The sequence below is a fragment of the Cervus canadensis genome, chromosome 6 (genome assembly GCF_019320065.1).
Source record: "Cervus canadensis isolate Bull #8, Minnesota chromosome 6, ASM1932006v1, whole genome shotgun sequence".
In the NCBI taxonomy this organism is placed as follows: domain Eukaryota; kingdom Metazoa; phylum Chordata; class Mammalia; order Artiodactyla; family Cervidae; genus Cervus; species Cervus canadensis.
In genome coordinates, this window is record NC_057391.1 from 26068022 (window position 1) to 26081917 (window position 13896).

General features: G+C 41.0%; 1 protein-coding gene and 1 long non-coding RNA gene across 9 annotated transcripts in view; one reads left to right on the forward strand and one right to left on the reverse strand.

Annotated features, from left to right (window-relative positions):
• The window catches only part of RYR3 (ryanodine receptor 3), a 547151-nt gene that overhangs the window by 6274 nt on the left and 526981 nt on the right, over positions 1 to 13896 (reverse strand). For all 8 annotated transcript variants that reach the window (XM_043471377.1, XM_043471383.1, XM_043471384.1 and 5 more), the window contains 7 exons: positions 12640 to 12840; positions 10827 to 10957; positions 6465 to 6507; positions 5881 to 6008; positions 5407 to 5467; positions 4978 to 5124; positions 659 to 793 (listed from right to left, as the gene is read on the reverse strand). In XM_043471377.1, coding sequence (XP_043327312.1) covers positions 659 to 793; positions 4978 to 5124; positions 5407 to 5467; positions 5881 to 6008; positions 6465 to 6507; positions 10827 to 10957; positions 12640 to 12840 — 846 coding nt within the window. The remainder of the gene's footprint in view (positions 1 to 658; positions 794 to 4977; positions 5125 to 5406; positions 5468 to 5880; positions 6009 to 6464; positions 6508 to 10826; positions 10958 to 12639; positions 12841 to 13896) is intronic.
• On the forward strand, positions 790 to 3765 carry LOC122443339. The gene is made up of 2 exons (XR_006269982.1): positions 790 to 1356; positions 2358 to 3765. It is a non-coding gene; the product is annotated as an uncharacterized LOC122443339 (long non-coding RNA).

Consider the following 13896-nt stretch of genomic DNA (forward strand, 5'->3'; position numbering starts at 1 on the left):
ACCAGGGGCATCACAGGGCCTGAGCTGGTCACACTGGGGCTTTAGGAACTGTAATGTTGCTGTCTCATGGGGTGCTTGCCCTGAGAAAGTATATGGAAGGTTTTTAGCCAAAAAGTGCCTCCATTTTCTGGAGAAAGGATCACAGTTGGGGAGGGGGCAGTGGGCAGTGTACCGTCATTGGTCTCTAATACACACATTCTTTTCCTGAAATCTGGTTCTTATAAATGTCTAGAGATGCTGCTGCAGCTAGGCCCTTCTAGCCCCGCAGAGCTGCCCTGACAGGACCCTGCTGCCCCGACCCAATCCCACTGCTATGACATTTTTCAGATGACACGCGTTCTGAAAAAAGCCCCACTGGCTTGCTGAAATAAACTGAGCACCAGGTTCATGGGATTCTTTGCTCGCCGCTCTCAAAGGCAAAGAATCCACACTTCCGTTAAGATACAGACATAGGTAACTCACATCTTTACACACACGAACGTGGACAGAGGACGGCCCACTTACCTGTGTGCTGCTTCCACCTGGACCCAGACAAGCGATATATCCCACCACTTCCGGACCAGACATCAGTATTCTGTTCTCGTCTCTGTCGCGTGTCTGCACCCTGCCCACAGCCCTGCTCCCCCAGCCAGGCCGGGCGGCCCCGCAGGGAACTCACCGTCATCATGTCATCACACTTCATGTCGGGCTCGTCGTCGTCTTCACTTTTGTTGTAGAACTTGCGGAAGAAGTTGAATGCCACCACGGTATAGAGATAAACCACCACGGCCAGGAGACCGACGGTCAGGACCAACTGGGAGCAAAGAGAGAGAAGAGGAAGTGGGTCTTCACCTTGAAAGGCTGGTGGGAGACTCCAAGAAAACAGGAAAGTGGAACGATGAGGGGATGGGAACGAAGGCTGTGACACTCCAGATGCCAAAAGAGAGATGAGACCAGAGAAGAAAAACAGGCTTCTTGGGAGAAAAGAGTAATGATCAGCTCTTACAGACTAAATTGGGTCCCTGAGATTCGTATGTTGAAGCCCTAACCCTCAACACCTCTGAATGTGACTGCATTTGGAGACAGGGCCTTTAAAGAGATGATTAAGGGCCTTTAAAGGGGTGATTAAATTAAAACGAGGCTGTTAAGGTCGGCACTGCTCTAATCTGACTTGGTTTTTTTTTTAACAAGAAGAGAAGGTTAGGACTCGGGAGAGATACCAGGTATGCACTGAAGCATAATAAAGTGAAAAAGCTGCAGGCCATGGAGAGAGGCCTCAGGGAAACCAAGCTACCCACATCCTGACCTTGGACTTCCAGCCTCCAGAACTGAGAGGAAAATCAATGTCTGTTGTCTAAGCCTCCAGTCTTGAGCACAGTAAGTCCCCTAGGTACGAATGAGTTCTATTCCAAGAGAGTATTTTTAAGTTCAACGAAGTTAGCCTAGATACCCAACTAACACAACTGGCTATATAGTACTGTATTGTAACAGGTTTATAATACTTTTCACATAAATAATGCATAACAGACACACAAAATAAGACATTTTAAATTTTATAGTACCTTGAAAAGCACAGTAGGGCACGCTGACAACTTGAAGGTTTGTATGTAGGGGACTTACTGTATATTGTTACACCAGCCTGGGCAGACTAACGCCGGGGTGATGCACGTGTAAACTACAGAGGGATTTAAGGATGAGGAGTGATTGCACTCTAAGGATGGTTACTTTGGTTTTTTACAGAGAGAGCGATGACCTGAAGCTTCATGATGTAGCTGCTGCTTTTTATTTATTTGTAGTTGTGGTGGTTAGTTTCAGGTGTACATACAGCACAATGATTCAGTTATACACACACCCCCCCTACATATTTATTTTCATATTCTCCCTATAGGTTATTACAAAATAGTGAGTATAGTTCCCTGTGCTGTAAAGTGAGTCCTTGTTTATATTTTATATGTAGTCATGTGTATATGTTAATTCCAAACTTCTAATTTATCCTTCCCTACCCCCATTGGTAACTGTAAGTTCTAATGCTGCTTCTAAAGAAACTACATGAAATTAACACATTTGTAAATCAACTATACTTCAATAAAAAAAAGATAACTGAGTCACACTGCTGTACAGAAGAAATTAACATGACACTGTAAATCAACAATACTTCAGTAACATTTGTAAAAAATGGAAACTACGGATTCCTTGGGCTGGCGGGTATCCATCCCCACATCACAATTTCATAAGTAACCATGAACTGGGTAACTGTCACAGCTTTGGTCAACCATAAACATTCTTACAGTAACTTCAGAGTGATATCTTTCATAATGAAGAAACCTACCTTGGACCTTTGCTGGAGTCATAGGGCCTATTTGTTTCTTGGCTTTTAGGAAGCACCATAAATGAGGACTACAGAAGACCTGCTCATCTGGCCTACACCAGGGAATAGGTGTTGGGCTTCATTTGATGAAGGATCAACAGGATAAAATCTTTGCCCTCAAGTTGCTACACAAAAGGAAGCGGGCAAGATAAGTACCAGAACTAATATATTCAGTGACTTCTTGAACAATGAATTTAGTAACTTATATCTTCAATATCAGACGTCACAGAAAGAAGCTGGTTTAGAAGTGCTAAAGTGCTCTTGGGTGAAACACTTAGCCTCTCTTGAGTCTCAGTACTCTTCTTTCTCACGTGAGTATAACATCTACTTTGCAGGGTTGTTATGAGCCTGTTGCAACACTAGGCACATGGTACAAGCTAGGCACATTTTTTAAAAACCATCTTGTCAGAGTTTAGTCAGCAAGCCCATATAAAAAAATGAGTCGGCATCACCAACTCAATGGACATGAGTTTGGGTAGGCTCTGGGAGTTGGTGTTGGACACGGAGGCCTGGCATGCTGCAGCTTATGGGGTCGCAAAGAGTCGGACATGGCAGTGACTGAACTGAAACTTTTCATTTAAGGTGTACTTTTGCTGTATAATGCCACTAAGCCAAATCAACAAAATGTGAGCTTTCAATATCTGAGTGAAGGGGAAGAAAATAATTCTTTTGATTAAAAAAACATATTGGAGAACTGGCATCCCATAAATCACATTTTGGGAGAGGTCACTTTTATAGGATAAAACTTCCCAAGACACACATGGAAAAATAATACACAACGCTATTTCTCTGCAGATCCCGTAAGGAAGAATTTACCATGCTAAGCAAACATCTGTATCACAGGTTCTGTTATCACCTCCCCAAACTTTTAGCTTTTGTGGCAGCAAATGTCTATCTCTAGCTTCCCTCCATTCTTTTTAGTGTCCACCAAGAAACAACCAAGAAACTGTTGCTGCTACCAGAAGCCTCGAAGAAATAAACCATCATAATATCTGATGATCTAGCACCCTTTCATTTTAGAATAATTAAAAGTTAATTTAACTTTTTTTTTCTGGTTGGAATTTCCATTTTTTAAGGTGTGCAATGTGATGACTTAACGTATGCATATATTATAAAATGATCACCATGCTCAAGTTAATGAACATGTTCAACATCTCACACATTTCCTGTATGTGTATGTTGAAAACACTGAAGAGCTACTTTTAAAGCAAATTTCAAGTATACAATTCAGTAGTTTTAACTGTAATCACCATACTTTACTTTAGATCCCCAATGGCAATTTATTTAATAACTAAAAGTTTGTACTTTTTGACCAATACTGCCATTTCCCCCAACACCCCTTGGTAACTGCTGCTCTACTCTCTCGTTCTAGAAGTTTGCCTTTTTTATTATTTCACATAAAATGACACCATACAGTATTTGTCTTCATGTGTCTGGCTTATTTCACTAAGCATAATGCCCTATAGGTTCATCTATGTTGCTACAAATGACAAAGTTTCTTTTTTATGGCTGAATGATATTCTGCTCTATGTCCATAACAAATTTTGTTTGTCCAGGATGGATATAGGTTGTTTTCATATCTTGGCTACTGGGAATAATGCTGCTATGAACATGGGAATATAGATATCTCTTCAAGATACTGATCTCATTTCCTTGAGAGAGAGATATATACCCAGAAGTGGAACTGCTGGATAATATGGCAGTTCTATACTGAATTTTTTGAGGACTTGCCGTACTATTTCCCATAATGGTTGTAATTAACTTCACCTTCTTTTCTCCTTCCTCCCAGAAAGATTTAGAGATGTGAGGGAACATGTCTCATTCATGCGTGGATTTGCACTTAATGAGGAATAAAATGCTAGGGAGTTTGTTGACAGGAGGAGCAATTTGGGAATTTTAATGAAGGGATTGACCCTGACAGTTCTGTAGTAGACAAACTGGATACTGATGAGACTGGATATAGAGCAATGACTATACAGCTATATATAGACATACACACAAACATGTATATATAGCTATGTATGTCTGCATGTAGCTGTATATATGTGTGTAGATAAATATCTATGGGGCTTCCCTGGTGCTCAGACAGTAAAGAATCTGCCTGCAATGCTAGAGACCTGGCTTCGATCCCTGGGTCAGGAAGATCAAAGGAATGGCAACTCACTCCGGTTATTCTTGCCTGGATAATTCCATGGACATAGGAGCCTGTCGGGCTACAGTCCATGGAGTTGCAGAGTTGGACACAACTGAGCAACTTTCACTTTCATAGATATCTAAGTCATTGGTTCTTAATTGGAAGTGTGTAGGCTACAGTCCATGTGGTCACGAAGAACTGGACACGACTGAGCAACTTCACTCCCTTACTTCCATCACAAGTACCTAGTGACTTTTCTAAGCACATACACTGATCTAAATGTTAAAGGTTTCTGAATCAAAGTCTTCTGCCTTTTAATTGGCTGCAATTTTGCAAAACCAATTACTATTCATTCAAGCGTTTGACCATGAAAGGCGCATTATACACTACAACACATATCTTCCTGTCATACACTAGTGTACTACCTGTTATTGGTTATGATTGTTCCTATCCATATCTTGGTCCCTCCCATTCTGCACCAGTATAAACCCCATACCTGTTTGCCATTGTGAGTGACAGATGACAGAATAGTCCTCAGAGTCTTGAAGCCCATTGCAATATCCAGGAGATGAGCAGCGAAGAAAAAGTTGTTGTAGTGGCCCAGGACTGACATGGTCGTGTACCAGGCGAGGTAGAGAAAGGACTGGGGAGTGGAAGAAATTGAGCAGCTTTTCAGGCATTCATGAAACCCACTTTTTCTCATCTTGGGCTGTGAACTGACCCAAGAATTGCCAAGTGAAGCCCCCCTCAGCCTTATACTACTGCATGAGAGAGAAGTGTTCCCCCACACCCTAAGGCTGTCTGTCTTCCACGAGAACTCCCTGCATCTTCCTGGGCTGCCTCCATAGCTTGTTACTTTGTGGTATCTAATGACATCCCTAGACTTGGGGGCACAGGATTTCACTTTCCCAGCTGCCATACTTACATTGTCAGTAAAAACAACTCCCAGCTTCCAGACATGGTACTTCATGTCGATGGAACTTAGCCTAAAGGGGAACAAGTCATTTCAAAACTTATAAATGTCAAGATTTAAGTGTTTAATAAGGGAAAAAGGGTGTTTTTTTTTTCTCTCGGGGTTTAATAAATCTATAAATACAGTTCTGAGCTTTATGAAGTTGTATGTGTTCACCATGAGAATGAGTGGCTGAATCACACATCCTGAAATTTTAATGTCTTTCTCCTTCAGCTCTATCAGGCATGAAGGCTGTCTTTACATTTTTTTAAAGCAGTATCCCCCCACTGCCCCAATATATTAGAACCTAGAAGAAAGAGTTAGGCTAAACCGGAGCCTGAGCCAACAAAGATGATTATGAGTTTTGCCTCCAGCATAGGGAAGACAACTGGAAAGACAAAGGGTCTAGGCAGCCAGACTCTGAGATTTAACTCCTAAACTCTGTACCATGACACCAGGGAGGCCGCCTCAGCTTTGGTCTCTTCCACTGGGCTAAAGTCAAGGGCATTTTTGTCCAAACCCAGGAGTTCAGCAATGCGTTCTGCTCCGTAGAGATCTCCATATTTGTTGATCACCTAAAGCAGAGAAGAGAACAGGGTGAGCTCAGGTCATGCACCACCATCAGTATTTTCTCCAGCCCCGATGTCTCCAGAGCTGTGTCACACTCTGGGCTCTTTCAAGGGGTTGATATGAATCAAAATGCAAAAGGAAAATGAAGAGAAAAAATTACCCCCATAGAAAACAGAAGCAATAAAGACAAGTGAGAACTGCTTTTCTGGCTATCATTTTGGAAGGGAGGGAAAAACCTAGTACCTAGAAAAGTGATTGTGTTAAGCTGTTTAAAGCATGAGTATGGGAACTAAGCCCCCAAATGACATAAGTTCATATAAAACCCTTTCTGTTGACTTACTCTCCTTGTGATACCATAAAAGCAGCATTAAATTGATCCATGTTTGTAAATGGAGAACTTGGGAGAAATTTACATTTCTTTGGAGGTCATGGAATTCCCTTGCCACCCTGACAAGACATACCTTTCTCTTTACAAACTTATCCCAGTAGTTATTAGGAAAAGATCTGAAAAAGAAAATGAAAAAGGAGATTTTCTTAACATCAAGGCAAGCACATCAAGAAACTTGGCAGTTTTCGAGTGTCTGGACCTATGATCTTTTTGGTTTTTGTCCTGTTCATTGAAGAATTCAAGACTTGATTGAAGTTCAGAGTCACCACAGGTCTACCAGATTTCTGATCTCACTTTGTGGTGAGTTCTCATCTGAAGCACCGGAAAAGCTACTTTGCATTTTCTACTTCAAAATTATGGTTAAGAGCCAGGAAACACATGCAATAAACCTTCATCAAGTGCCCACTTTGGGCTTCCTTTGTGGCTCACCTGGTCAAGAATCCACCTGCAATGCGGGAGAACTGGATTCAACTCCTGGGTTGGGAAGACCCCCTGGAGAAGGGAAGGGCTACCCACTCCAGTATGCTGGCCTGGAGAATTCCATGAACTGTATAGACCATGGGGTCGCAAAGGGTCGGACACGACTGAGTGACTTTCACTTTCACTTCAAGTGCCTACCTTACAGCAGTACTTGGGGTAGGTGCTGCAGTCACAGTGGTGGGAAGTGTGGACAAAGTCCCTAACTCTGAAGCTTCCAGTCTGGAAATCCCTATTAGCTAATTTACATGGGGGTTTTCCTAATGGTGTGTTCTTCTCCTCTCTTCTCCATTCCAGCATAATTCTGTGGGGTACGGCTTCCCCCTTCTCCAGGCATCAGATCCCTCTCTCCTTTGGAAATGGTCCCTACACCATCCAAACCTTAAGCCCACGAGGGAACTTCTTCTGCTAGGCAGCTTGTACCAGCTCCACTGCAAATAGCTTCTTATTGTTAGAGTCAAGAAAGAACTGTTGCTTCCAGGTGTGTTGGCAGAAACCATTTAAGATATTTTGCTCCTATCTGGAAAGATTAAATGTTACCTGAGAGGTTCCATGTGAGTCTAGTTTGCAGCAAAGAAACCTCTGCCCTTGATGCAAGCATTCTTACTAATGCCTTCATTTAAGTCATTCTTGTTAGCTCTGGAACACAACAGTCTCCTACTCTATAGAGGCCACCCAAGTTGGTGATGAGGAAGGGGGGGGGGGCACCCTCTGTCCATGGACCTTTCAGAATAACCCTGAGCAAATGCCATCTCTCCCATGACAGGGCGGCAAATCTTTAAAAAATTTTTTTTGGATATTTGAAACAGTCTCACTCTTAAATGTCCAAATGATTCTTAAAAACAAAAAACAAATGCTGGGCTTACAAAGTAAACTGCTAATAGATTTTATCTATGGAAGATGGAAATAGTTATTCTGATTTTCTTCTTTGTCCATTTTTCTGCTACTTGATATTTTTCATGTCCTATATTTAGAACCTAAAATAAACAAAACAAAAATAAGCCACCCTTCCTCTATCCACACTGATGTCTCCTTTCTCTTAAATCTTATACAAATGGTCTGTAACATACAACTCAGCCTTGGCCACATTTTGGCATAAGTGGAGGATTCCACAAGTGATGTTGAAGGGCCAGTGACAGAAGGCTGTGGTCAAGCCCCTTTCATAGATGTGATCTTACTTTGATCTGAATATTCTTGTCCCCTGAGTAGACATGTAAGCTCCTTCAAGGTAGAAAGCATAATTCCACTTGGTAATATTCCTTTAAGTGAGGGGTAGGCAAAGAACATTCAGAAAGGAAATGCATAAATAAGTGATACATCTGTATGTGAATGGTCAAGAAAAGTAACATAAGAGGCTCAATCTCTTCGAAATTATGCACAAGAAATTAGCAAAATGCACAAGAAGATGTTATTACACACCTACCAGATTAGCAAAGTTATCTGAGGACAACAAATGCTGACAAGGAGGCCGAGAAGCAGGAGCTCTCCCAGGGTGCTGGTTTAATGTAAATCAGGATAAATGTTTGCAGATCCCACTAGTCAGCAAATTCGTCTCCTGGTGTCTGGTCTACAGAAACTCTTTTACTTGTGCACCAGGTATAAAAATATTCTCTAGAGCACTGTTTGTAACAGCCACTAGTTGAAAACAGCTCAAGTATCCACTGTCAGGAAAACAGCTAAATATACAATCATATACTCACTGAATGGAAAGTGCCACAGTTTTGAAAATGACCAGTTACAGCCACACACATCAACCTAGCTGAGTTCTTGAATGGGGTGCTGAGCAAATGATTCAAGTGACAGTACAATGAGTATAGTTTGATTCCATTTATATAAAGTTCAAAACTAGTTAACATGAAACCACATGTTTAGGGACACATACCTAAGTGGTAACACTATACACTAAAGCAAAACAATGAGTATCACTAAAATTAGGAGAGTGGTTAGCTGGGGTCTGGGGAGGACAGGGAGGATAATATCTAAGACTTCAAAGTTTTCATTGATGTTCCAATTTTAAAGATTTGTAGTTCATTTTATTACTATATTTTACAATAGATATGCATTCTATATCTTCTTCTATATGTATTTAACAACATAAAAATATGAAAGCTCTCTATGACGTAACAGTTAACTTTAAAAAAAGGTTACAAAGTACTACATGTACAATGATACCATTATTGTGAAGAAAAAGGTTCATTGATTGAAATGTTTTAAAACAGCTGTTCTCCTTATACATGCATTTCCCTATTCACGGGTATTTTAGCCACTTCAAATAAATGTTAACAACCATCCTTGTCAAAACAGTTTAGTGTACTTGTCTCATTATCTCCTGAGGATAAATTTCTAGAAACTGCACTGTGTTTTTACTGGGACTCTTAGGCCATATCATCTTGTGCCACAGACACAAGTGTTAACTGATAAATGATCTTTCTTTGGTAAGCTTTCTGTAAGTAATATTCAAACTTTTTGTACTATAATAACGAGGGTTCAGAAATGAGTCTTAGTAGTTTCCCTTAGTTTTAAGTGGGGAGATTGGTAGTGACCTGGAGGCAGAAACGTGCTTTTGGTTTGCAGGCTCTCACCTTTTTTCCCCTAATAGTCGAGCCTCCCCTTACTAGGGACTATTTTACAAAGCTCAGCAGTGCCTTTGCAAAGCTGCGTCTCTCAATTTGCTTAACTAACTTTGGATAAGCAGCATTTTCTTCCCCCAAGGGTCAGGGCTGCTGCTTCTAGACGTACATATTTTATTGGTGCAGCCGTGTTTCAAAAGTTACCTTTGTTTCTATATTCAGCCCTGTTGCTTTACTTTTCTTTCAGCACATTATCTTACGGCTCTCATTTTCCCTATTGTGAATATACTGGCATTAGAGTATCACCTTTGCTAATGGTTAATGGTTGTTTCTTTTCTAAATTTTTATTGTGGTAAAATATGTATAACTTTACAATCTTAATCATTTGACTATATTTCCTGTGTTGTACAATATATTCTCGTAGCTTATTTCACACCTGAACGTTTTTACTTCTTACTCTTACCCCTATATTACCCCTCCCCTCTCTCCTCTCCCCATTAATAATCACTACTTGGTCCTTCTATCAGTGAGTCTGCTGCTTTTTTGTTAGATTCACTAGTTTGCTGTATTTTTTTAGATTTCCACATATAAGTGATACCATACAGTATTTATCTTTCTCTGTCTGACTTATTGGTGATGGCCATTTTTTTGTTTAACAGTGAAAGGAAATGTACAGCCATGTGACATCCCGGGACTGTAGGAGGTAGTGTTCTCATCAGTCTACTAACAAAGAGGAAACTGAGGTTTAAGAACTTGATTCCCTTGCCCTAGGTCACAGAATCTCAGTGAGAGAGCTGGCTCAGTCCTTTACCTCTCTGCCTCCAGAATCAGTGCCTTTTCCTACCACATTAGCAATTATACACATGCCTACCAAGAAGGCAGGCTTAACGCCACAGGTCTTAACATCATCACCCAGATGATCCTATTTTAGCTGCCCATGGAACTGCTTATTAAATTATATTGGGAGGAGTTCTGGTATCCACTAGGCTATCTGTTTAAGGAGAAGACTTCTGAGACAGTGCTGTCATAGAACTGCTGTGCCATTTAGGGATCCTGAAGAAGCTGATCAGCTTGATCTCCAAACTCCTCGGCCAAGGAAACACTATGACTCAAACATGGAAAACTGGATTAAGTAGTATTGTGCTGGACCATCTGGTCTTAATTAAATATGCTCAGCACTTTCTGATAATATCCTCTGTCTGCCATTAAATGCATAGCAATACACACAACTGTTTGAGGAACAAGATGCTACTTTGTGAAAAGGCAGGGGAGAAAACAAGTCCCAGAAGTCAAAGGAAGGCTTATATTAATCAGTCTCCAGGGCTGCTGGAAAAGGTATTATTTACAGTAGAAACTCCTTTTTCCTTTTTGGGGTGGGGGCAACTTACGGCGTGTTGATTACCAAGCGATCCCACTGCCCCTTGATGTCATCTTCAGAAGGCTGTTCAGTGATATACAGGCCATCAAACTCCAGCTTCCTGGCGATTTCTTTTTCTCTCTTGAATACCACCAAAGGGACCTAGGAGCAGGAAGACACTGTACTCAGAGCAGGCTTTCTAACGACAGCATCCTCTCCCATGCATATCTCACAAATGGGCCTTCCAATGTCAGGGCAGCAATCTCTTTGCAGTGGGATTCTTAGGGTGCCTCAGAATCCTTGGACCTTGCGGGTCCAAGGCTAAATAAATCACCTCTCACTCCTTTGGCTCATATACCTCCCTCTCCAGAGCTGATCTGATTTGGGCCAGCCTTCAAACAGCTGACAGTACGACCAACTGGACTTTCTGGCTTGTGCTGGTGAGAAGGCCATATGTAGATGAATCACAGGGCTGAATAAGTTAGGTCTCCTAAAACTCTTAGGCTGGAGGTTGACCAAGATTTAGAAAGGACAATAAACTATTCTAGTTCAATCAACTATATTGAACAGCTGGAATAATACGGTAAAAGTTCCAGCTTCCTTCAATGGCTAGGGTCATATTCTCATGTCTTTGAAACTTGGTTAATGAAATATGGCTTAATAGTTGGAATGAGAGGATTCACTGGGCTCTGTATACAGTCTTTTGCTATTGAAGTTTTCTTCCTGACGTATCTTCTGGGAAGAGCTCCTGCCCGGCATACTTACTTGCTCTCCACCATTGCTTCCCATTCTCTCATAATCACGACTTTGCTTCTAGCCTAGATATGGTGGCACATTTATAAAGACCTACCACAAAAGAGGTACGTACACAGGAAATACTGGGAAAATAACCCACTTGGCCCAACCATCACACAAACTTTAGTTAGTAAGGTCAGAGGATACCACTGGAATCTCAGGATATAAGAAGGCAGGATAGTCAGAGCTCCAACAAGCCACAAAAGCTTAATTCAGACAGAGCCAGGGCTTTTCTTCAGCTGGGAAGCTACTACTTACTTGGCAACATCCCTGAGACCTTGGTCTCCAAACTATTTCTCCCAATAATGCTTTCTCAAATCTCATGATATCTCCGCCCCTCACACTGCTGCTTTATTTGAAGACAAAAAGGCAAATTTTTGATAATGATTTGTAAAGAGTTACTGTGTACCCTTTTCCTCTCCTTTATTTTTAAAATTTACTTTATTGAAGTATAGTTGATTTACAATGTTGTGTTAATTTCTGATATATAGCAAAGTGATTCAGATATATGTATGTATATATACATATGCATATATATATACATACACATACACACATTCTTTTTCATATTCTTTTCTATTAAGCTTTATCACAGGCTATTAAATACTGTTGCTGCTTACCCTTTTATTAAAACAAGGAAACAACACTGAGGAAATAAAAGACTCAGGATACGAAGGTGGCAAAGGCTGATCATGAGCACTGCACAGGGCAGAATCAGTAACTGCTGCTGGTTCACGGATGATATGGGAAGAGAAGCAGAGAAAGCCAGGAACTATATTCAGTATCCTGTGATAAACCACAATGGAGAAGAATATGAAAAAATGTGTGTATGTATGTGTGCGTGTGTATGTGTATCTATACATATACATATACATGAATGAATATGAATATTCATATATATGATTGAAGATATGAATGAATCATATATATGTATATATATATATATATATACACACACACACATGAATGCATCACTTTATTGAATACCAGAAGCGAACACACTTCTTCGCCGAGGGTTCTGACTAGCCTCAGAGCGCCTGGCAGCTCACCTTTAGGCAGTAGTAGCCCACCACGCAGACTAAAGAGATGACGGTGTGGATGACGGCCAGGGCCCGCAGTGTCGGCGCCATGTAGCCAGTGCTCTCCTGCAGGACGAAGAACACCACCGCTTCCTCCTCTTCCTCGTCATTAAAGGAATTCCACAGGTTGGCAACATCCTCTGTCTCTTCTTCTAAAGGTTCTTCGGTGACCTGGCCCAAGATACACACCCTCTTAGAAACATCAGAAAGACCTCTGCCACTAGGCTCTCCCCATATACTTTATATTGCTGGCATCTACTGACTCCATATTACCTGATGAGTGAATAAGGTTTTTAAGTACTTTATTCCACCAATATTTTTAAGAGACAAATCCTCGCTCTTGAAAATAAGCCCCAAATTTAAAAGTTAGGAAAGTCTTACTACATATTCTACAATCCCTTTGCTGCAGGAGGTCATCTTTGAAATGCTATGGCCTGGGAGGAGACTTAAGACAAACACTTATGCACAAGTGCACACATAGCACACACAAAACATTTCTGTTCTTTCTTAGAGGCTGTTAACATCATAGCCATCCTTACACAGTGACTCTCAGATCAGCGCCTTTGAAGCTGTCACCCTGAAGGTCCTGCTGCCTGCTGGCTGTCTGCACCTGCGTGCCTGTCTGAAACATTTCAGTCTCAATGTGTTTAAAGCCAGACTTCACCATGCCCTTCGACACATTTCCATTTTTCTACCATGGACAATAGCAAACCATTTGTTTGTCAAATGCAAGACTGATGTGGGTAAGAGCATGTTTTACAGAAATTAGATCTGTGGTTTTAAATAGGAAGGGAGAGAGGCAAGTGACAACAGCCAGTTAAAGACTATGTCAAGAATCCAGGACCTATGACACTCATTAATTCATTCAACTAACATTTATTATGCACCTACAGTGACAAGACTCACTTACCAATGTTTAAAATCTCCATTTATCTTGATGAGTCCCTGTCCTCCACATCCAGAAACCAACTTCTATTCATTCTTTCTTTGTAACAGTTCTAACATATGGGTCAACTACCATGGCTGACTGTTACTTTTATTACTCACAGAACTGTAGTTATTATTCAGTTTGAAATCCTTATAGCTCCTAATATAGGGTCTAGCACATTGCAGACATCCAACAAATATCTGAAGAATTAAGTAACAACTAGAACAATCCTGAACGACTGAAATGGTGCCCTAACTGGCTTCCCTTGCAACCTGTCTCTCCATTCTCTCCGTTGCTAA